The sequence below is a fragment of the Pelodiscus sinensis genome, chromosome 1 (genome assembly GCF_049634645.1).
Source record: "Pelodiscus sinensis isolate JC-2024 chromosome 1, ASM4963464v1, whole genome shotgun sequence".
Lineage (NCBI taxonomy): Eukaryota > Metazoa > Chordata > Testudines > Trionychidae > Pelodiscus > Pelodiscus sinensis.
The window spans coordinates 93159836-93183651 of NC_134711.1; the positions used below are offsets into that span (position 1 = coordinate 93159836).

Sequence of the window (23816 nt, forward strand, 5' to 3'; positions counted from 1 at the left end):
TACCCAAATCCAAAGCCTTTCAGTTTTCCCATCTCCCCCACTCCAAGTGTGGCTCAATCATGTAGCCACCTTTCTGCTGAGCTAGTTTACACCAGTATGTAACCCTCTGCAGAAATAATTATATGGGTTTTTCCACACCAGTGTAAATAACACCACAGTGGCAATTACGACAAATGCCTGAGAGATCCAACTATCTATTGTAGAGAAAACTGATTCTTTCCATTCCCCTAACCTGAGGGTCAGAATTTCCCACTGGGGATAACTGCTATTTTTCCTGTATAGATACCCATTTGAGAGTTGCTGGAGAAACACCTATTTCTTTCACTCTATTTATGTTTTTCCTGTTTAGTGAGCTGAGTCCAGCTCTCGCCAGGGGTTTCTACAGAAATTGGTCTCTCTGGTTTTGATTTGTATTCTCTCCTTCTGCTGATACCTCTCAAGACCTTTCACTTTCTTTCCCACATCATTTACAGCATGTTAAGAGCAGCAAAGCTCCCAAATCCCACCACTGGAGTGGCCAGCCAGTGACCTACTTCCAGCAGCAGAGGTATATGTTTACAGTTACTAGATTTGGAGTCCATTGCCACAGAAGCAGGTTCAGGGAATAGAACTCACACACTAGGGGCTACGTCTACACTGGCATGATTTTCCGGAAATGCTTTTAACGGAAAAGTTTTCCATTAACATAATTTTCGGAAAAATCGCGTCTAGATTGGCAGGATGCTTTTCTGCAAAAGCACTTTTTGCGGAAAAGCGTCCATGGCCAATCTAGACGCGCTTTTCCGCAAAAAAAGCCCCGGTCACCATTTTCGTGATCGGGGCTTTTTTGCGGAAAACAGTACTGTGCTGTCTACACTGGCCCTTTTGCGCAAAAGTCTTTCGGAAAAAGACTTTTGCCCGAACGGGAGCAGCATAGTATTTCCGGAAAAGCACTGATGATTTTACGTGAGATCGTCAGTGCTTTTCCGGAAATTCAAGCAGCCAGTGTAGACAGCTGGCAAGTTTTTCCACAAAATCATCTGATTTTGTGGAAAAACTTGCCAGTCTAGACACAGCCTAGGGTTATGTCTACACTACAGAGTTGTGATGGAAAAACAGCTGTTTTTCCGGAAAAACATCAATTACATCCATACTGCAATCGCGTTCTTTTGAAAGTAAATCGAAAGAAGAGAGGGGGTTTTCCAGCGTTGGTAATCTTCTTTCTATGAGGAAGAAGCCTTTTCCTGTAAGAGCTCTTTCACAAAAAGGCATGTGTGGAGGGGGAGGAGGTGGAGGAGACCTCCAGGAAATAACACAGGTGCCCTGGTGGCCCCTCCATCCAAATTAATCAGGACTCTATAGTTCCTGTCTCCTGGCCCCTCTTAAAGCAGCAGACACTCTAGACAAGCCTTGTGGCAGGAAGCCGGCATGAGAGAAGCACCTCACCACGCAGCTCTCCCCGCCACAGGCCTTGCCACCCATGGTGGAGCCACAAGCCCCCCGCGACTCCCCTGGCCCTCGCAGGGAGCAGTCCCAGGGGTCCCTGGACCCATCAAGGGGACCAAGAGGGGGGCACCCTCCTGGTCCGGAGTGGAGATCCTGTCCCACCCCGAGCTGTGAGGTGAGGAGGAGACAGTGCAGGATCTCTGCTCCAAGTGCCACAACACGGACACCTATGAGCGCATGACCGAGTCCATGGCAGAGTGCTGACACCCACCCTGGACCTTAGAACAGGTCTGGAGTAAAGTTAAGGAGCTCCGCCAGGGATACATCTGGGCCAGAGAGCGCAGCTCGCGCTCAGGACCCCATACCTGCCTCTATTACCAGGACCTCCACCAGATCCTGGGTGGTGGGGAAACATCTTCCCCACCCATCATGGTGGACTCTGGCCTCCAGACCCCCGTCGTTGCCCAGCTGGAGGTCACGGCGGAGGAGGAGCAGGAGGACCAGGGCCAGCCAGAGGAGAAAGAGGAGATGGACACCATCAACCTGTCCCTGGAGCTGGTGCCTGTCATCCAAGATGTTTCCCAGGCCTTGTCAATTGCCAGGGAGGGATCTTCAGGTGAGTGGTCTTAGTTTGACAAACACACAGCGCAGGGGGAGGCAGGTGCACGGGGAGTGGGGGGATGTGAGCATGACCCAGGCTGCTGGGGATGGACATCAGCTACAGTCCGTGCACATGGAACCACATGCAGCGTTAGTGTGGGCACACGGACTCAGGAGCAGCCCCTGAGCACGGGTGGGATCCTGCTGCCAGGCTCAGGGGAGGCCACACATGTCTTGCCACGGGGGGGAGGGGCAGGGCCCTCCCAGCACCTTCCACAGCTGGAAGCAGGCTGGCCACAAGGGCGCAGGCACAACCCTAGACACACCAAGGAGTGCCACACAAAGCACACAGACATGCCTGCACGTGCGAGGAACCACCCGTTCCCGTGGGCGGCACTGCAAGCCGCACGTGAGTGTGCAGACACCAGGGAGGGCCAGGCTGCTCCTGGCTCTTCTGCCACCCATGAGGGGATCCCACTGTGGCTGGACACTTCCCTTGCCTGCTTGTCCGTGGGCTGGTGGTACAGGGGAGGGAAGAGGGCAGCATAGTCTCCTGGGCACCTCTGGGCCCTGGTGAGGCAAGGCCCACTGTGCAGGCCACACATGGCCTTGCTCCCGGGACATTCCCCTCCTCTGCGCTGAGGACTGTTGGTTGCTGCTCACAGAGGAGGGCCTGGCCTCAGGGGCGGTGTCTGCATGGATGACTGACTGCCTCTCCGTCATTGTGTTCTCCACAGCCGGACCAGCCAGGACTGCGGGGCAAGCCACATCACCAGAGCCCTGGGAACCTGAAAGCGCGCCAGAGTCCGGGAAGATCTCATGCACCAGCATGTCAGCATCCTGCACAACATGCAGCAGACCCTGGCACAGAAGGTCTGCGAGGGCTCAGAGTGGCGGTACCACACATGGGACCAGCTCATGCAGTGGTGTGATACTATGTGTGCCATCATGTCACACATGATGGTACATCCGCCAGCCACCACTGCTCCTGGCTACCACCCTCCTGCCCGCCCTGCTATTCCCATTCCCCCTCCGCCTGCCCCCCTGCTATGCCTCTGCTCCCTCCCCAAGCAATGCCCATGCCCCCTCCCCAAGTGATGCCCATGCCCACTCTCCCTGCCCCCGCTGCCATCCCTGACCCAGCTCCAGACCCTGCCTCCTATTCACCCACCTGTGGTCCCTGGACCCACCCAATCCCAATTCCAATGAGGTCCCTGAACCCGAGGTGACACATCTAGCTGCCCTCTTCCCGTTCCAGGTTATGAGCCTCCCCCTCCCCCGCCCACCTTTTTTAATGTAAGATAAATACAGACTTCGTCTTGTTCAAAACCAAACAGGTGTCTTTATTCTGAGGTCAGGGAAAGGGCAAAGAGAGGGGGTGTGATGGGGAAGGGATAGGGCTGCAAGCCAGAGGCCCCTAGTGAGGAGACCCTGGGGAGAGTTATTGGGGTCCTTGAGAGAACCTCTCCCTCAGGGCCTCCCAGATGCGCACCCTGGCCTGATGAGCCTGTCAGATGGCAGCTGTCCTCGGCTGCTTGAACGCTCACCCCTCACAGCAGGCATCTGCCCCCCACCCCGGGAGGAAGGCCTCCCCTTTCCTCTCTACAAGCTTGTGGAGTACGCAACATGCTGCAGCCACCTCAGGGATGTTGTGCTCTCCCATGTCGAGGCAAGTCAGCAGGCACCTGAAATGTGCCTTGAGTCAGATGATGGCACACTCCGCCTGGATCTGGGCCCAGTTCAGGCAGGCATTACATTGATCTCTGCTTGGGTCCAGGCAGCCATGATAGGGTTTCATAAGCCATGGCATGAGGGGGTAGGCTGCATCCCTTATGATGCACAGTGGCATCTGCACATCCCCAATGGCAAGTTCATGGTGGGGGACCCATCTCCACCTTGCTGTAGAATCTCGAGTTTCTAAAGATGCAGGCATCGTGTGCTCTGCCCGACCACCCTGAAAAAATGTCCGTGAAGTGTCCATGGTTGTTGACCAGGGCCTACAGCATCACTGAGAAGTAGCCCTTCCTATTAATATACTGGGCCACTCGATGTTCTGGTGCTCAGATCGGGATGTGGGTCCCAGCTATGGCTCCAGCACAGTTCAGGAACCCCCGGGCTCCAAATCCAGCCAGGATCGGGTCCAGGTCTCCCAGGCAGATGACCTTCTGCAGCAGGATCGAGTTGATGGCTCACACAACCTGGAGAAGGAGACAAAGAAACACATAAAACAGAGAATGAGAGAGGGGGTGCCTGAGCCCTTGGGAGGTGCCCACCCCCTCCCATTCTCTCCCCACCTCATACACCCCAGGAGCCACCCCCTATGAGGCCCCAGCAGCAGGAATGTGTGAAGGCAGGATGGCACAACCCCCTGCAGATGGAGCTTCCTCCCACCCCCCCCCGCAGTCCCAACCCCCCCTTTCTCTAGGGTCCCCCTTTTCCAGGACTCCACCTCCCCTACAGGGACTGCAGCTCCACAGTGCCTTACCTTCATGAGGAGGGCCCCAACAGTGGACTTCCCCATGCCGAACTGGTTGCCCACTGACCGGTAGCTGTCAGGGGTGGTAAGCTTCCAGAGGGTGATTGTGTCCCACTTCTCCAGGGGGATGGCAGGCCACAGATGGGTGTCACATCTCTGGAGGGTGAGGGCGAGCCAGGCACAAAGCTCCAAAAAGGTGGCCTTCCGCATGCGTAAGTTTTAGAGCCACTGCTGGTCGTCCCATCGCTCCATGACCAGCCAGTCCCACCACTCCGAGCTGGTGTTGAGCCTTCAGAAATGCCTCTCCACAGTGGGTTGCAGTTGCCAGATTGTAGCTCCTGCACCCAGGGCGAAGGTCCCCAGAATAAGCTTGGGGAAGGCAGCTGGCACGAAGTGCTGCAAAAACCACAGCATGGCCGTGTGGGGCCATCGCATGCCCAGGAGCCGCTCTGGCTCCATGGCACCAAGAGAAAAGTTGTGGCATACAAAAAAACAGGGCAACTGCAGCAGGCATTGCGAGAGCTTTGCTGTCCCTTGAAGAGGTAGCAAGCAGGCAGCAGAAGCAGAGAAACAGCTGTCCATGGGGGGGTCCCTTTAAGGGCATGTCTCTGCAAGGCCCCAGCACCAGCACTTGGAAGCAACTGGTGACCTAAAGCCCTGCTTGAACTGGTTCCGGGTGGCCTTTTATGCGAGAGAGAATCCAATCAGTCTGGACGCTCTCTTTCAAAAAAGTGCATCACTTTTTCGATGCGCGTTTGTGTGTGGACGTGCTCTTTCGGAAGAAATTTGTTCGGAAGATCTCTTCCAAAACAAGCTTCTTCCAAAAGAAGCCTGCAGTCTAGACGTAGCTCTGGATTCCAGGAGCAGAGGGTTCTAGCTGGTGGACTATTACACAGCCTGACAAAGAAGTAGCAGAAATGAATAAATACTCAAGCAGGGCTGCCATCCACATGAGCAGCAGGAGGAAGTGGCTGGATGCCGCTCAAGACCCATAATGAGGACATGGAAGAGAACGGTGCCGCCTAGCAGAGTCCTGTCCTTCCTCTAACAATAGCTCAGAGCAACGCATGAAGAGATCCCTATAGACAGCATGTGCCCTACAAAGAGCTTTGAGGCCCTTCTAATTGAAATGTGCTCCAGACCTGCAAGGTGTTCTTTTAAGGCTGGCAATTCCCATGGAGATGGCTTTCAGCTCTAATTTGCATTGTGCCCTGTCACTGCGTCTGATGCGTGCCCATACCCCCAGAAACTTCAACCTGATTTATTATTCTTGGATTATTTCCTGGGAGCAGGTTGGAAACTGCCACAGATAGTTGAGGATAGTCCTGGAGCTCAGAGAGCAAAGCAACCCTACACTGTCCTGCAATTGGAAAGATGCCAGCAAAACTGGAGAGAATTCCGAGATGAGCAACAAAAATGATTAAGGGGCTAAAGGGACTGATTTATGAGGAATGATTAAAAAAGCTAATTATGTATAGCGTGGCTAACTGATGACAGGGGATAATATAACTGTCTATAAAAATATCTGAAGGGAAATAGGCCCAGGGGAGAGAGGGGAATTGCTCAAGGAGATAGAATTGGGAGCAATGGGATAAAGATGAGAAAGGAAAAAGTAAGTTGAGAATTAGGAAACAGTTCCTGTCAGCAAGACAGCTATAAAACTGGAGAATGTTCCTAAGGCCCATTCAGTTCTTGGCCTCTCCTAAAATAGCCAACTGAGGTGGTGGCTGCATGTCTATTCATTAGCCTGGTGAGACACCCTCCCTACTTACCCTTTTATAAATGCGAACTCCTCTGATCCGGTGTCTCGTTCTAACAACATTCAGTGATTCTGGGCCTGAACTGGATTCAGAGCAGTGACCCAGAAGAGTCTGGTTGTGTGTCTCTATCTCACCAAATGGAAAAGCCATTAGCTAATGAACTATTGTCAGGTAGCATCTGACGGAGCCCTTGCTCTCTGTCTGTTGAGGGGCACAGGTTCTCATTCCCTTTTGCGAATAGATTCAGTAGGATTTCAGTCTCTCCCTCTAATACGTGGGGCTTTCACTGCCGGACTACACAAGGCAGTCGCATTGACTAGCGCTCCACTTGTTCTACATTAGCTGCTGGCTCTCTGTCCCACTGGTGGACAAACACACATGCATTGGCGCAAGGCAGGTAAGCCTCAGGCTAGCATCCAGGGGGAAAGGTACAGCCCCCACCTTCTCAAATCAGTTAAAAGAGGAAAACAAGAGGGAAAGCCCATCCTGGTATGTGCCAAGGGGAATACAGCCCCCTACCAAGAAGATTCTGCCATCCCTAAACCAACATATACACTTGCTCCCATATCAGTCGGTAGGAATTTGTGAGGTGGGCAGCGAACTCCACCCTACAGGTGTCAGTAAAGGGCACATTGTGGGTCCACGCTGCTTTCACGCCCATCCTACCTGAGTGAAACATCCAAGGGCAAAAAACATCAGCCAGCTCCTGTCCACCCAGAGGGCAATGGGGCAGCTGGGTGCTGGAGTGAAGAATAAGGAGGTCAGGATGATCCCCAAAAGGTAATTGTGATGGACCGGGCTGGGTCTGGGCATGGCTGAGACCATCCATTCAGGGCAAATTGCTCAAACTCAGGGCTCTTTACAGCCCCAGACTGGAGACCTTCCCAAATAGGCCACAAACCAGTCACACCGAGCGCTTCAGCTGCCAATCTGGCCAGCCAGAAGCCTCACGAGCAAAACCCCTCTGAAACCCCAGCTCTTCCTGTGCCCCAATCAGCCCCAGGCCTGCACACAGGTGAGGGGTTTTAGAACCCAATCTCACATACCCCGAACGGGTTCTTCCGGTCCCAAGAAACCAGCCACAGTTCCCAGGTCAATTTACACTCTGGATCTTACCCACAAGATTACGCTGAGCCAATCCTTTAGAATCTAAAATCTAAAGGTTTATTAAAAAAAGAAAGAAAAGCATGAGAGTAATGTTGTTAAAGAAAATACATTACATGCATCGAATCACCCAGTTCTCAATACAGGCTCTTAGCAGAGGTGTTATAAACTGCTATCTTAAAAGTCTCTGGTGTACATCCTATGTCAGGACAGGTCCACAGTTCTTCTCCGCTTGTTGTTCCCTGCAAGGCTGCATCTGGGATCAGGAGCTGAACTCAAGACCAGATGGAGGGTGCCACAAAGCATTTATATACCGCCATGGCATCTTCCTGGTCAGAGAAGGTCATATGGTCCAACAACTTATCCTTGCATCTTATATTGGTTTCCAGATATCAGTCACATTCCTGAGGTGAGTATTGGCACTTAGAGATTCATTGTCCCCTTGCTAATTAGCATAGCCATTGGCTGAGCATTCTTTGCCCATTGCTCAGCCACAGACAATTTTCCAGCATCCACACAGAGTACATGTTTATAACTCCACATACAGATTTATACAATTATATGAATAGCATATACAGAATCAGTAGAACAGAAACTTGCATGTGACACCTCACATGGCGCCCTTTGTTTACAGTTTGGGACAAATACCACACCTCCCCCCTTGGGTGCAGTATTGATCTAGATGCTCCCCTCAAAATCCAGTAACATGACAGTAATAGCATTTTGGAAGTAAATCCTGTGGCGCACTGGAATGCACAGGCATGTAAGAACATAAGAACGGCCATACTGGGTCATACCAAAGGTCAATCTAGCCCAGTATCCTGACTGCTGACAGTGGCCAATGCCAGATGCCCCAGATGGAGGGATCACAACAGGTAATCCTCACGTGATCCCTCTCCTGTCACCCATTTCCAGACAAACAGAGGCGAGGGGTACCATTCCTACCCATCCTAGCTAATAGCCATGAATCTATCTAGCTCTTTTTTGAACATTGTTAAAGTCCTAGCCTCCATCACATCCTCTGGCAAGGAGTTCCACAGGTTGACTGTGCACTGAGTGAAGAAAAACTTCCTTTTGTTTTTTTTAAACCTCCTGCCTATTAATTTCATTTGTTCACCCCTAGTTCTTATACTGTGGGACTAAGTAAATAACTTTTCCTTTTTTACTTTTTCCACACCAGTCATGATTTTATAGACATCTATCATATCCCCCCTTGGTCTTCTCTTTTCTAAGTGGAAAAGTCCACTTCTTTTTAATTTCTCTTCATATGGAACCCATTTCAAACCCCTAATCATTTTGTTGCCCTTTTCTGAACCTTTTTCAATGTCAATATATCTTTTTTGAGATGAGGCAACCACATATGCAGTATTCAGGATGTGGGCATACCATGGTTTTATATAGAGGCAATAATATATTTTCTGTCTTATTCGCTACCCCTTTTTTAATGATTCCTAACATTCTATTTGCTTTTTTGCCTGTTTCTGCACATTGAGTGGATGTTTTCAGAGAACTATCCACAGTGACTCCAAGATCTCTCTCTTGAGTAGTTGTAGCAAAATTAGTCCCATTCATATTGTATCTATAGTTGAGATTATGTTTTCCAATGTCCATTAGTTTACATTTATCAATATTAAATTTAATTTGCCATTTTGTTGCCCAATCACTTAGTTTGGTGAGATCTTTTTGAAGCTCTTCACAGCCTGTTTTGGTCTTAACTATCTTGAGCAGTTTGGTATCATCTGCAAATTTTGCCATCTCACTGTTTACTCCTTTCTCTAGATTATTGATAAATAAGTTGAATAAGATTGGTCCCAGGGCAGACCCTTGGGGGACCCTACTAGTTACCTCTCTCCACTCTGAAAAGGTAACCATTTATTTCTACCCTTTGTTTCCTATCTTTTAACCAGTTATCAATCCAGGAAAGGACCTTCCCTCTTATCCCATGACAACTGGATGTACAAGAAACTGGCTACACAATAACCCACGGAATACTCTCCTGGTTTGCAGAGTGGGTTGGATACACCCTCCGATTTTGAAACTGCTTCCAGCTGCTGCCGGAGAATTTCCAGTGTCACAAAATCCAGCACGGAGGGTGGTGAAACTAAAGATCTTTATTGCGATGTTCAAGTCCGCAGCTCTACGCATGGTTTCCTCCCAGCTGGGATCCAGCCATCACCCCGGGAAAATCACGCCCCAGAGAACAGCTCCGGGTATAGCGCAGGTGTGTCTGTGTAGTGCGCCCTGTGTGGCGAGTGCACTGGAGAGCCGTTTGTGAACAAAAGAAAAGAGAACAGGCACCCAGCCGGTAGATCAGTGAGACTAGCCAGGCGCTATGAACTCGGGGGGGGGGGGGGGATGAAGAAAGCAAAGGGAAGGGCCCTCCCCAAAATGCTGAAAGGCACCTGGGGCTCAGTGGCTCTTCCTTGTTATTCCTTTTGTGATAGAAAGCAACCCACATCCCTATAGTCATGGGTGTGGGCCAGGAGCTAGCGGTGGCTGGAGATGAGACAGCTCCATTTCCTGGCCCTTGAGTGTGAAGGAAGAGCTTGTCTCACCCCAGAAGTGGGACTAATAACAGATATTACCTCACCCGCCTTGTCTCTTTAAATCATCTAATTCACTGGTGGCCCAGTGCAGTCTGAGCGCAGAATTCCCCCTGACCAAGGCTCCAGCGGGACTCTTGACCCTTATTCTCTCTCCTAACCAGAGGGCATGAGCCAAGGCAGCACACAAGGAAGGGGCAGGCTCCCCGGTCCCTAAACTTGCTCCCCCTTAATCTCTGATGCTCCCTAGAGTAGAGGGCGTCTTCCCACCCCTTCTTTCCCAGCTCGCGGCCCCCTTTCACCTGGGGCTCCCTGCCGCGCGATCACCCAGACAGCCATCCGCCCCAGATGCCAAACCGAACCCCTGGCGAGAGCGCACCACAAACTCCGCAAGGAAAGCGTTGCACCGGCCGGCCAAGGGGACAGGTTTCGGGAGCTAGGGGAAGTTGGGTGCCAAGGATTATTAATAGCGCCCCTTGATTAGCGGGGAGGGGGAAAGTGAATGTGATACTGAGTATGTCCCTGGGCATCTGACACCGGTGAGGAGGGGGTATGGCCCGCCGAAAATAGAAAAGGCCAGGAGCCTATATAAGTGGGGATGCCACCCCGGCTGTCACCTCCCCCTTGGCCACCTCCAAACCCAGCAGCCCAGCGCTTAGGAGCAATCAGAAGGTAAGTAGCGAACAGCTCGGCCCAGTGCTACTGCAGGGATGGGCTCGCCCTGGCAGAGAGACCGGGACTGCAGCCTGAAGGAACGCAAGGGGGGCGCGCAAGGAACAGCCGGGGGAGACCGCCGGGAGCCCCGCTTGCGAGCGAACGGCCGGCAGCTGGCAGAGCCCCGAGGAGGAGAGAGACAGGCCCGTGCCCCCAGGTCCCCGTGCCCCCAGCCGTGGGGGAGGGACGTGGCCAGGAAAGGGTGGTGCAAGCAGCAGCATCTCCCGCCAGACCCGCACCCACCCACCCTGCTGAAGAAAGGGACGGGCTGTAACGCCCGCTCCCTCCCCACCCCCTCGGGGCTGCTCTGGAGAGTGCGCCTGGCCCGGGCTCGCAGGCGGCTCCCGCTGGCGGCTGGGGGGGGGGGGGGGGGAGGGTGCTGTCTGCACTGCTTGGCGGTGGGGGGTTAGTGGCACTTTAGATGTCCCTCCCGGTGGGGCTGTCTGCCGGCCGCTGGCCCGGGCTCACGTGGCAGCCAGGACAGTGGCAAGGGGGCAAGGCAATGAACGGGGCAGCGGAAGAGGCGGGTGGATGGGGGAGGGGGGCTGAAGGGCCGCGTTGTGGCTCCAGCTGGTGTTAGACGGGGAGCCCGCTTTAGACCAGGGTCTCGTGTGAAAAACTGTCCCCGCGTTTTCGGCCGATCCCCGGCCGCTTGCGGAGCGGTGCGCTCAGTGCTGGTCCTGGGCTCCCAGCTGGGACCCCATCGCAGGGCCACCCTGGCCTCTGCCCTCCGCCTGCCCCCATTAGCCGGTGCCCGCTCACTTTTCCGGCTACACTAGCCGCCTTCTAGCAGCCGCGATACTGCGAGGTGGGGGGGGGAGGGTAGATGCGCTCCGCAGTAATGGAGCCATCCGCTCGGAAGCCTCCCGAGCAACGATTTCCCTTGTTTCTCGCTCTCGGGCCAGGTCTCCAGCCCCGGGGAGCAGAGTTGGAGAGCGGGGAGGTTCGGGGGTTGCTGGGGAGCGCGTCAGAGACGCTGGCATGAGGCTAACGCGTTTGGGGTGGCCCCGAGTGAGCCGAGACCGGCCCGCTGCTTGAGTGACCCCCCCACACTCCCAAAGCTGTGCCGCGAGTCCTGGGCTGTCAGCGAAAGGGGTCCGAGACCGAAACACGAGCCCCTGCGCCCAGAGAGTCTCTTTCTCGCCCTGATGCGCAGGGAAGGCTGGGCGCACCATGCGGGTTCGGTGAGTCCAGGGCCAGCGAGCCTCAGCACGGCGATGAGAGAGGCCAGGCAGGGAGCAGCAGCTGCTTCACACCAGGCTGCTTCGTGGGGGGCGGGGGGATTACAATAGGGTCCTCTCCTCCTGGGCGCAAGCAGGGGCGTCTCCCTGATGAGGAGCGGATGTGAACAGTTGCTGAATCCCGAAGATCATGCCAGGGTGTGGGTGCCTCTTGAGTAGCTGGCCATGGCAGGGACATGGGGCATGGCCCTGGGCTGATGGTAGTGGGTCCAGAGCTCCGCACGCCATCTTCGGGGAAGGCTGTGTCTTTACTCAGGGCCAAAGGGCGCCGCGATCCATCCACCCCTGGCTCCTCAAAGGGGAGTCGAGGGCGCAAGAGCATTCGCTTGGAGCACAGGGCAGAGAAACCGAACTGAGTCCGGTTCGCGTTGCGCCCTGCTCTAGGTAGGGTCCGCTTTAGCCTCTGCTTAAGGGAGAGCCGACCCAGGCATCCTCTGCGCACCGGGCTGCTATGAAAGAGGAACTCCCTCCTGCCCGGAGCAATACCCCAAACGGGGAGGAGACGATGCCAAAGAGTCAAGAACCGCCATCCTGCCCGCAGTGAGGGGCTTCTAGTGTTAAGGACCCCAGTATTGTATCCACCCATCTCCCGTGCGCTCAGCGGCGTGTGGGACAAGTTCTACCTGCACTGGGATGGAGAGGGGCGTGTTCCCTTAAGACTCAGCTGCTGAGGAACCATGGAGGCTGAACAAAGTTTCTCCGGTCTCTGGGCCCGATCCTTCCAAATCTTCAGCAGGCCCGGCAATCCCATTGCCTTCGAGAGGAACAAGCGGCGGGGACGGGCCAGGAGCCGTGATGGGATCCTGCTGCCAGAAGCAGGATCTGTCACACTCCCCGGCCCTTGTTGGAGTCACTCCGATGCGCAGCAAAGGCGCGGGCACCTGCCACATGGTCGGGATCTGCCCTAGCGAGCCCTGACAGTGGCTGTCCCAACCTTTCGGCGCCGGCACCCTGCGCTGCCCCGGAGGGTGGTGGACTCTCCGATGGCTATTTATGTGAGGGCATGGCGGGGCGGCGGCGGGGGCAAGGCGCTTGGCAGGAAATTCAGACACGGGGCCAGCCCGCAGCTCTGGGAGCAAAGCAAGATCACGCCTGAGGCTGCTGCGGGCGCAGGGCTGCGCATCAGCCTCGTGCCTTTAGTGTCCCCCCCCCCCCCGCTTGCCTCGTGTCCACAGCGTGTCGTGTGTCCCTGGGAGGGCCAGGTGGCTGACTTGCGCCGCTGAGCACCCAGGACTGGGAGGAGCGGGGGGCGGGGGGGGGGGGACGCGTCTCCGCGCGGGCAGGTGCTCGTTTGGCGCCCACCCTGGAGAGCGCGGCATATGCTGCAGTGCCGCTCTCCGCTGTCACTGGGACAGCTCCCTGCCGACTGGCGGGCGCAGAGAGGGGCCCGCGCTGCACCACTACCTCTCCTCCCCCGCCCCCGGGCGCCTGCCCTTGACACGCCTCCTTCGCCAGCCTCGAGCAGCCCCTGGCGCGGCTCCAGCGGGGCTTAGTCTCCAGCCTTCCAACCCCCCCCCCCCCCCCCCACACACACACACACACACACCGGCACCCCCGGCGTCTTTCCGCAACCGGGCTAGCGCCAGCCCGCCACTTTCTCCCCCGAGAGCGCCAGCTGGCGCGGGTCCAGCCCTTCCCGGTGTGCCATCCCCACCCGGCACTGCAGCTCTGGTCATATGAGCGGCAATGAGCAGAAAGGCACTTTTGAATCTGTGCGCACTCGCCTCTCTCTTCCCACAGTGGCAGGATGGCTATGACGGACCTGCTCAGCGCGGCGGACATCAAGAAGGCGGTGGGAGCCTTTGCAGGTGAGTGGCTTTGCTCCCTCGCCTCCCCTCGGGGCTCTGGGGCGATTTTGCTCCGCTTTGGGGAAGGGCAGAGGCGCCGGCTGGATCAAGCATCCGACGGAGATGGGGAGAGAAGTGCAGCGGGAGCCTGTCGGGCTTCTTACACCCGGGATGTGTCCTCTGCAAACTTCCCCGGCGCTGCAGAGCCTGACCCGCTCCCTTCCCCCCTGGGCAGCACAGGCGGACACTGTTCTTAGGGCGGGGGTACGCACAGCTGGAGCAAAGCTATAGCCACCTTGCGGGTGGGGAGCAGAGCCTAGGGGACATCCCCACCCCGTCCTAATCGCCCCCAAACCCAGCCCCGAGCGTTGCGGAGTTCTCGCTTCTCGTTTCAGTGGCACAGTCAGCTGCTGCAGCCTGTCTGTCCGTTCGGGGTTTGCTCTTCGGGCTGGGGATGAGTGAGCGCGGGGCTCAGCCTGCTGAGTTGCACTGGCTTCCCGCCGCGCAGATGGCTGCAGTGGTCCATGCTTCAGGCACAGATGCCTCCAGGTTCAAACTCTCAGCCCGCGCTCGACAGGTGACCCCCAAACAAACCGCACCGTCCTTCGGGCGCCGGCTGACCCCCGGCTTCTGTCGAGCACGGCCGGGCTCTGTGTTCTCAGGTGAACGCCTTGCGGGCCCCCAGAACTAACCCTGCCTTTCCGGCTGCCGAGGGGAAAGCCCCTTTCCTCTTGCTGCTATCCTACACACGCGCACACACACACACACACTGCTGCCATACGCCACACACACACACAGCTGCTGCCATCCTACACACACACACACACACACACACACACACACACAGTACAGCTGCTGCCATCCTACACACACACACACACACACACACACACACACACACACACACACAGTAGGGGACCTGGGACCAGGACTTGTAGTCCCACCACAAAGTGACATTAACCGCGGTTTAGGACTCAAGCATCTCCCCCCAGACTGACCCCCCCCCCTTTTATCCGAGGCACTGCTGCTGGGAGGAGGGTGCTTTGCAACCATGAAAGCCCGCTGCACTTTGATTGCCCCTAACATTATAGGGGCCCATATGGGCAGGGGTGCTGGGGGGGGAGGGAGCATTGGACCAGAACTCCATCCTCCTTCTCCCCTTTCCTATCAGTGGTACCAGTGCAGCAGAGACCTGCCTCAGAGTACAAACTATTCATCCCTATGGCCACTGGGAGTTCCAAGGTGCTGTGTGGGGATAGAGGAACCGGGAGGTGTCAGCCTGACCTAGAGGCAAGGCCGATCAGGCTGAGCAGGCCAGAGCTCTGATTTCTGAAAGCGGACATTTTAAAACGTGTTGGGTGCAGTCTGAGTCCTGCTCAGGTTTCAGGGGAAGGCTGGTACTTCCCTTGGGGAGATCCCGCTGTGTAAGCACTAGAGAGAAGGGAGGAGAGTGGGGCTTACTTCCCACAGTGCCTCTTTATGTGACCTTGGGTAAGTCACTTCCTTTCCCCTTCTGCACAGTGGGAGCATTGCGTGTCTCCCACCTTTTGTCTATTCAGGATTTAAGCTCTGGGGCAGTGACTGCCTAGGGCTCAGCCTATGTACAAGGCCTACCACACTAGGGCCCTGACTGAGCAGCCTCTAGGGGGAGAAGGAGAAAACCTGGAGCCTGCATCTACATACCAATGTGCAGCAGCCCCTAACTAACCCAGCCTCACTCATCTTCCCCCGCAGCTGCCGAGTCCTTCTGCCATAAGAAGTTCTTTGACATGGTGGGACTGAAAAAGAAGAACCAGGAAGATGTAAAGAAGGTTTTCCACATTCTCGACAAAGATCGAAGTGGCTTCATAGAGGAGGACGAGCTGAAGTAAGCGAGACGAGTCCTCCCCATGTCCTTGATATTTTCATTTGAGTAAATCACACCCTAGTACAGCGGGGTCCTATCCAGTCCCCTGCCTGCCCTGTCTTGGAAAGCATCCGGCTCTTTGCATGGTTCCAAGGGGGGAGTAAACAGTTAAAAGGATCACATCTAACTTTATGTGGGCGGTGTGTTGTCTAACAACTACACCATCTTAAACTGTCAGGGGACAGCACTCCTTGCCGTGTGGTAAAGGTCACTAGCTTTGCCTTTGGGTTCCATTGCATGTCTCAAAACCCCTGCCCATAATCTCAAAAAAACAGAAAGATTAAACGCTGCTGCTGAACCAGCCTCCTCTTTGTCCTGTGCCTTTTCATTAGATTTATACTGAAGGGCTTCACCCCCGATGGCAGAGACCTATCTGATAAAGAAACCAAGACACTCCTGAGTGCTGGAGACAAGGATGGCGATGGCAAAATCGGCATAGATGGTACGTGGCTCCGGGAAAGGTCAAATTCTACCCCTAGTACATAAATTCCACCTTAGGTTTCATTGCCGGCTGTAGTTTTCTGGAGGGCAGATTAGGATTTAGGACTTGTTAAATGTGCAGTGCCTTCCTCGTGCAGAAACTGAGTCCGAACACTAGTGGGAGCAGGAGTTCACAGAAACCCAGATTTAGCACAAGTTGGGAGAAAGCAAAGGCAGACTCACACAACAGAGAGCTAAAGGGCTCCATCCAACTCCCACTTGTGTCAGTGGGAGTCTTTCCATAGATAGCAATGGTCTCAGGATCAGGCCCTCAGAGTTTATAGGAGCTGAATTTGGACACAGGGCTGACAGAGAGAGCAAGCAGGAGCTAAGCTCCATTAAAAATGCTGTTGCATTTCAATGAGAATATAATGCATTGAGTTTTGATGGGTTAGCAAAGCAAATTCTGTTGAGTAAGTTCAATGTATGGCCTTCATGCCATCATTGTGTATCCAAGTTCCCACAATGGCTGTGTCTAGACTGGCAAGTTTTTCCGCAAAATCATCTGCTTTTGCGGAAAAACTTGCCAGCTGTCTAGATTGGCCGCTTGAATTTCCGCAAAAGCACTGATGATCTCATGTAAGATTGTCAGTGTTTTTGCGGAAATACTATGCTGATCCCGTTCGGGCAAAAGTCTTTTTCTGAAAAACTTTTGCACAAAAGGGCCAGTGTAGACAGCAGAGATTTGTTTTCTGCAAAAAAAACCCGATCGCAAAAATGGCGATCGGGGCTTTTTTGCAGAAAAGCGCATCTAGCTGGCCACAGACGCTTTTCTGCAAAAAGTGCTTCTGTGGAAAAGTGTCCTGCCAATCTAGACGCGATTTTCCGAAAATGCTTTTAACGGAAAACTTTTCCATTAAAAGCATTTCCGGAAAATCATGCCAGTGTAGACGTAGCCTACATGTATATTATAGTATTTATCTTCATGGGAAAGATGAAGAAATCTGTCATCCAACTTCATTAACTATCAAGATGATATCATCAGGTTTACAAGAAAGGGGCACATTCTTGACCCATGCATGGCTAAGAAATTTGGAAACTGATCTTTTGCTCTTCCTGGCATCTTAAACTAGCCCACCAACTACATTTCTCCTTTTCCTTCTTCTTTTCTCTCTTCCACATTACTGAGGTTCTTCAAACAGCTATGAAGATGTGCAGATCCAAATGAAACCTTTCCCCATTATAAGAGAAGAGGGGGAAGGCAGGGGCTCTATCTGGAGCATTATGTCAGCTCAAAAATAGAAAATCACTAGGGATGACTTACAAAATTACCCAATGAGAGATGACATAAGCTCAGCTGCCTGTGTAAGGCACACCAGTAGAAGAGTGTCTATGAGCCTATTTCTAGGCTACAGCCTCTTATGTCCTCAGCCCCTGATTATGTCACAGTGGCATATGAGCAAACCAAGCGGTTGCTGATTAGTATCAGCAGTCTTGAACTCAGGGTTCTATGTTCAAAATCTCAGATACTTTCACTTGCTTGATTACTTACAGACCCTTCTTAGTCCCACTCAGATCAGTGGCTCAACTCCCAGAGCTCTGAACAGGAGTTGAATTTTCAGTAGTCAAGTCCTCTGAAGATCCTTGTAAGGATGCTCAGAGTTGACTATCCAAGTTGATACCTCCACAGCCATGAAACAGGAGCAATCTCAGTAGAGTTGAAAGAACACTCTACTTATGAACTATTTCAGACTCAGTGGAATAGCCGTGTTAGCCTATATTTCAGACTCATCTTAGTTTATATGAAAGAGAACAGTGTTGGAGTCACTTAAATTAATGCTGTGGCAAACATTCAAAAATAGTGAAAAACAAGTGAAACAATGCAGATCTGTTGTATGAGAGCAGCGGAAGTATTTCCTTTGTCTGAGTCTCTTCTCCAATCAGTTTTACATCTGTGTAAAAATCCACTGAATTCTTTGGAGTTACTGTAGATTCACACGAGTGTGTGAAGGGAATCAAGCTTCTTATTCTTTTCTTCAGCACATTCCTGGTCACATCTTCACCAAGCAACATACTAGAACTCTCCTCCCTCCCAAGCCTCACTTTTCCAGCAAACTCATGCACAAGTGAGGTTTGGAGTGTGTGGCAATTTACCTGCTGTGGAAGACAGAGCAAAAGAGCGAGGGGAAATAGTGATCAGTGACATGTTTGAGACAGTTTGCTCTGTCTTACAATATGAATGATTCCAGAACCAGAATAGGGAGATCCAGACTTTTCCCAACAGATCACAGCATGTATCTAATACATTAATTCAGGCCCCATGCTATCTGAGGTTTTGGGAATACTTCTAATTCTACCAATCTTTTTCTCACAACTATGTCATAAAGATGGTCAGAATTCAAATGCACTATATGTTGGCCCAAGTTAAAAAAATTAGGAGAAAAATCAGGAGAGGTTAGAAAATGCTCTGATGAGTTTTTCTCACTGTTGCACTTCTATGTGTCCCAAAATAATGTATTACAAGTTGGGGGAGAAGAAATGATTAGTCTATAATAAGTTCACACACATAAAATAAAATACCACAGGTTTGTTCTTTGTCCCCCTGCAATGTTGAGGGAAAGTCTGCTGGTGGGCCAAAGAGCATTTCAGAATAAAGTGAAAATAAGTTTTATATAATTATAACTCTGGAATTCTTAAACCTGAGATATTGAAAATATAGGAATCATTCATACACATCTTTGGAACATATAGATAAGTTATTCATATACATAAATGTATTTTATTAAATAAATAACTTTAAACTACACTGACAATGTACCATTATAGCATCAATATAACTATACTTTAGAAAATATCTGGCTATAACCATGTTTACATTTTATTCCATATACAGCAGATGTTAGAAAAAAGATTAAACTATTGTTGCCAATGCATTGAAATGTGCTATCTGATATACATTAAACACAAGGGCTACGTCTAGACTGGCATGATTTTCTGCAAATGCTTTTAACGGAAAAGCTTTTCTGTTAAAAGCATTCGCGGAAAAGAGTATCTAGATTGGCACGGATGCTTTTGCACAAAAGCATCCGTGGCCAATCTAGATGCATTTTTGCACAAAACAAATCTGAGCTGTCTACACTGGCCCTTTTGCACAAAAGCTTTTGCGCAAAAGGACTTTTGCCCGAACGGGAGCAGCATAGTATTTCCGCAAGAAGCACTGATTTCTTACATGAGATTGTCAGTGTTCTTGCGGAAATTCAAGCGGCCAGTGTAGACAGCTGGCAAGTTTTTCCGCAAAAGCACATGCTTTTGCGGAAAAACTTGCCAGTCTACACAGCATATTCTGCACCACTAATCCTAGTTTGGATTTACATCCTATAAAACAGGGAATGGGGAATATAAGGCCTGGAGGCCAGTTGCAGCCCCCATCTTGCATGGATACAGCTCCTGAAACTCAGGCCACCCCACCCCCCAGCATTGGGAAGCACGAGCTAGTGCTCCAGCCCCCTGTCATCTCACCATAGGGCTGGGTCACACAAAATCTACTAGCCTGGGTCCCTCTTGTGCAAAGGGAATGTAGGGAGTGTCTTTCTCCCTTTCAGTCGGGGGTCACATCAGTGAGAGTGATTTTTCTGTGGGTCAGCAGCCCCTAACCCCAAAAAGGTACTGTACCCGTGCTATAGAATGAAGAACTGATGAGTGTTAATTCACTTTAATCTCTACTGGCATCTCTGAACAGGATGGCCTAGTAGGGTTTATCAAAAAAATATTCTGGAACACTCTACTGGAGGCATTCATTATGTCACTGTGGTTATATGATTGACCTCATTGCTAGTAATTGTTTCCTAACATCTAAGATCCATTTTCCATACTTTTACATTTCAAGGCATTGCTCCTCATTATTTCACCTGTCAGTAAAGTCTTCTCATGTATTTACAGCTAGTTACATCCCACATTTGTCAAAGTTACTCTAAGTTGAAATATTAAAATCCCCTAAGTCTTTCCTTTTGAGGACTTGCCTTCTAAACTGTTCCTCAGCTTTGTTGCCTTTCTTTAGATTCCCTTCACTTTATCAGTGTCTTTTTTAATATACTGAGGTACTCAAAACTTTACACAGTATTCACTTGTCACCATTCCAAGTCTGTATAGAGAGAGAAATTATGAGTTCCTTGGGTAATACATTATTCAAAGCTCAATGTGGGAGAGAGTTATTGAGATGCCATTACACCTTTCCTCTGCTTTATAATCTTTGCTTCAAGATTTATTGTTTACCCAAAACACAAGGAAACTAAATGCAAGTACATTGATTTTTTTAAACTGCTACAGTTGTAAATAAATAGCAATAAAAGCCACAGGGTGAAATTCTGGCCCTATGAATCAATGGGAATTTTGCCATTGACTTCAATGGGGCCAAGTTTTCCCCTAGTGATTTTAAAGCAGACGGAATCGCAGCCTTAGACTTTAAAAACGTACTGGCTTCGGTCAGTTTGCCAAATATCATTATGAATTATATTTAATATATTTATAATACTGGGGGCACAAATGAAAAGTCTTTCTGACATGGTGCCAGCCAATGACATAGTGGAATTCATTGCACTACAAAACTCTGCAGTGCATGCCTTCTTTCTGTTATGTGATGTCTGTTGGGTTAAAAAAGGAAACTGATATAGTGACTTAGCAGCTAAAGCGGCTGGCCAGCCAGGTATCAATGGGCAGTCTAGGTGGACTGACGTATCCTGAATTCCCTCTCTGGCTTCTCAAAAATATTTTTGCTTCACTATGAGGTTTTCTGTCCCTCTGATGATTCAGGTTTATGAGCCATTCAATTATTTAAAAAAGTTGTCAATGAAGTTGATCCGCTGACTTGGTTACTTTATGAACCTCTTTTAATGTGCTGCTTCTTTACTTATTTTTTTCTTGCCATTTTTAAACAAATTTTCTCTTCTCCAGAATTCATAACTTTGGTGGCTGAATCATAAAGCCTTTGACCAATCTGAACCCTCCATCTGCCCTTCATCGCCTGATTCCAACCTCCTTCTGCTGACCTCCTTGGCTCCTGTTCTATTTATTTATATTATTTTATACTCCCACTCTGTTCTCCGCAGCCCTGTAACTCTTTAACTGTGCTGAAAGATGCTGTTAAAATAATAAAGGTCACATCAATTTGGGCTCTACTTTCTGACTATCACATGTTCCTTCCTTCATTTAGGTGTGGAATATATTTAAGAGGAAGGGGATATTGTATGGGTTTTTTGCAGAAACCATGCCTGCTTTGTATCTCTGACTAGAGTAAGGTAGGAAGCATTTTAAATAATTATTTGGTGTGAAATATACCCAGAGGCTACGTCTAGACTGGCATGATTTTCTGGAAATGCTTTTAACAGAAAAGTTTTCCGTTAAAAGCATTTTCGGAACAGAGTGTCTAGATTGGCAGGACGCTTTTCCGCAAAAGCACTGTTTGCGGAAAAGCGTCCGTGGCCAATCTACACGCGCTTTTCCGCAAAAAAGCCCCAATTGCCATTTTCGCGATTGGGGCTTTTTTGCGGAAAAGAAATCTCTGCTGTCTACACTGGCCCTTTTGCGCAAACGTCTTTCGGAAAAAGACTTTTGCCCGAATGGGAGCAGCAAAGTACTGATTTCTTACAGTAGGAAGTCAGTGCTTTTGCAGAAATTCAAGCGGACAGTGTAGACACCTGGCAAGTTTTTCCGGAAATGCGGCTGATTTTCCGGAAAAACTGGCCAGTCTAGACACAGCCAGAGTGATTCATTCAGTCAACATCCCTGCATTCAGGTAAGACTAATTTTACCGTCCTTAACCATCTCTGATAGATGGATGCATAGGCAAAGCCTTGAAAAATATCCAGCAATGGCAAATACACAACATTATTTGGCAGTTTGTTCCTCTGATTTAACTATTCTTATAGCTATGCATTTCTAATATTTAACCTATCTTTTCCTTGAGTCATGTCAATGGTCAAGACACTGCTCTCCACCTTTATTGTTTGTTCAATCGTGTACAGGGCCTGGAGATCTTTGGAGGAAAGGTTCTATAGGAATATCAGTTGGCATCCGTCATGCAGGAGGCTAATTTCACACTACTGAAACACAGTCATTTCTGAGATGGAGTGCAGTGTGTATTTACTAGCAACACTACACACCTACTTAGGCCTGGAATGAAGAACAATTCACTAAATGAAACCACTGGGGGAATTTTTGAAAAGGAGAAAAAAGTAAACACATGCGCTGAGATTCAGCCATGATACTTGTGTTAAAATTTCTATTTGTTGTGAAAAATATCATGGAAATGTTAATACTACTGGATACTGAGTCACCACCATTGCATCATACAGAACACCACTCCCTACCACAGGTGCAGGCAAAATACAGCCCATGGGCTTAATCTCGCCCACCATGATCCTCTGGGTTACCAATGGCCCATGGCCCAGTGGAACCCTAGAGCAGCCTCCCTGCCTGCTGTGCCCCCACACACCACTTAAAGCAGCTGGCTGCCGGGGCCAGCTTGTGTATCTCTGTGCCATGAGCTCCCTGTGGTGGGGGAGGAGGGGTTCTGCACCCTGCCACTTTCAGCACAATCCTTGCAACTCCCATTGGCCAAAAACTGGTCAATGGGAGCTGCCTGAGCTGTCCCTGTGGGCACACACACTTCATGGAGCCCTCCTCTCCCCTATGTGACGTGCTGTGCAAAGACACACACGTTGGCCCCAGCAGCTGACCACATTGAATAGCATGTGGGGATGGGGCAGGCAGGGAGCCTGCCCAAGGATTCTGCTGGGCTGCTGGCTGGGAGCTGCCCTGAGTAAGCACCTCCTGACCAGAGCTTGCACCTAGCACCCCACCCCCTCCCACACCTCAACTCCCTACCCTAAGCCACAACCCAAGCCCTCTGCATCCCCTCCTGCACCCTCGCTCATGCACACCCCAGTCACAACTCCTTCCCAGACTCTGCACCCCGTCAAATACCCTTCCTCCAGGTCAGAATCCTCTCCTGCACCTATACATCTTCCTGGACCCTACACCCTCCCCCAGGTCAAAACCCTCTTCTTCCCCAAACTCCTTCCCAGACCCACACCCTCTTCTGCACCCAAATCCACTAGCCCAAGTTCTCTTCTGCAACCAACCTCCATCCCAGATCCCACACTTCCTCTATTACTATCATGGAAGAATTTGACCCTTGACCAATTACCAAATTCTTGGAGTGTCTCCCTCCCCCCATCAAAAATTATTTCCCAGCACCATGATGGGCACCAACATCACTCAATGTAGCAAGTCAGCAATCCATAGCTCCATGCCAGGACATTGCTCTGTGTTGACTCAGAAGGCAGAATACTTGCTGAAGTTTGTGTTCCTACTAAAGAAGTCCTCTGTTTTTGAAGAACGACAAAGCTAATGGATGAATGAGTGTGAAGTAAAGTAAATGAAAATGGAGTAATAAAGCAAGATGGTGTTTGCTAATTTGATGGCTTTTACTCAGCAACTGCTGACCTCAAGTGGCAATAAGATGTAATTGCATGGATAATAAACACAGGATATGTGTGAAAGAGCATTAAGCAAGCGTAGCACTCACAGGTTAGTCATTTTTGGCCAAGCTCAAACCTGTGCCCTCTGGACTTTAACACATGAAGCTCTACTGCACAAACTGTGAAAGAGCAGGAAAGCCACAAGTATTAAAAAACTAAGGGTCAGGTCACAGCCCCTCCAAAAATTGTGAAACTGACTTAAAACCATGAGATTTTTTTAAAAGTAAAAATGAATTTCATTTTGGAGCCTTTCTATTTGCCTTCTTGTTTGTGAGTGTTTAGGATTCCATCTTTTTCTGGAA

General features: G+C 50.9%; 1 protein-coding gene across 1 annotated transcript; it reads left to right on the plus strand.

Moving 5' to 3' along the window:
* Positions 1-10440: 10440 nt before the first annotated feature.
* PVALB (parvalbumin) lies at positions 10441-21150 on the plus strand. The gene is made up of 5 exons (XM_006133802.4): positions 10441-10580; positions 13604-13671; positions 15385-15517; positions 15889-15998; positions 20927-21150. Exons 1-5 carry the CDS (start codon positions 10507-10509, stop codon positions 20953-20955), a joined length of 414 nt encoding a protein of 137 aa, XP_006133864.2. The 5' UTR covers positions 10441-10506; the 3' UTR covers positions 20956-21150.
* Positions 21151-23816: the final 2666 nt, after the last annotated feature.

Bases quoted from the DNA above. Each gene is read 5' to 3' on its own strand.
- PVALB (XM_006133802.4), top strand. From the start codon at position 10,507: ATGCCACCCCGGCTGTCACCTCCCCCTTGGCCACCTCCAAACCCAGCA. The intron at 13,672-15,384 runs GTGAGTGGCTTT...CTTCCCCCGCAG, and splicing joins GGCGGTGGGAGCCTTTGCAG to CTGCCGAGTCCTTCTGCCAT. The intron at 15,999-20,926 runs GTACGTGGCTCC...TCTCTTCTCCAG, and splicing joins TGGCAAAATCGGCATAGATG to AATTCATAACTTTGGTGGCT.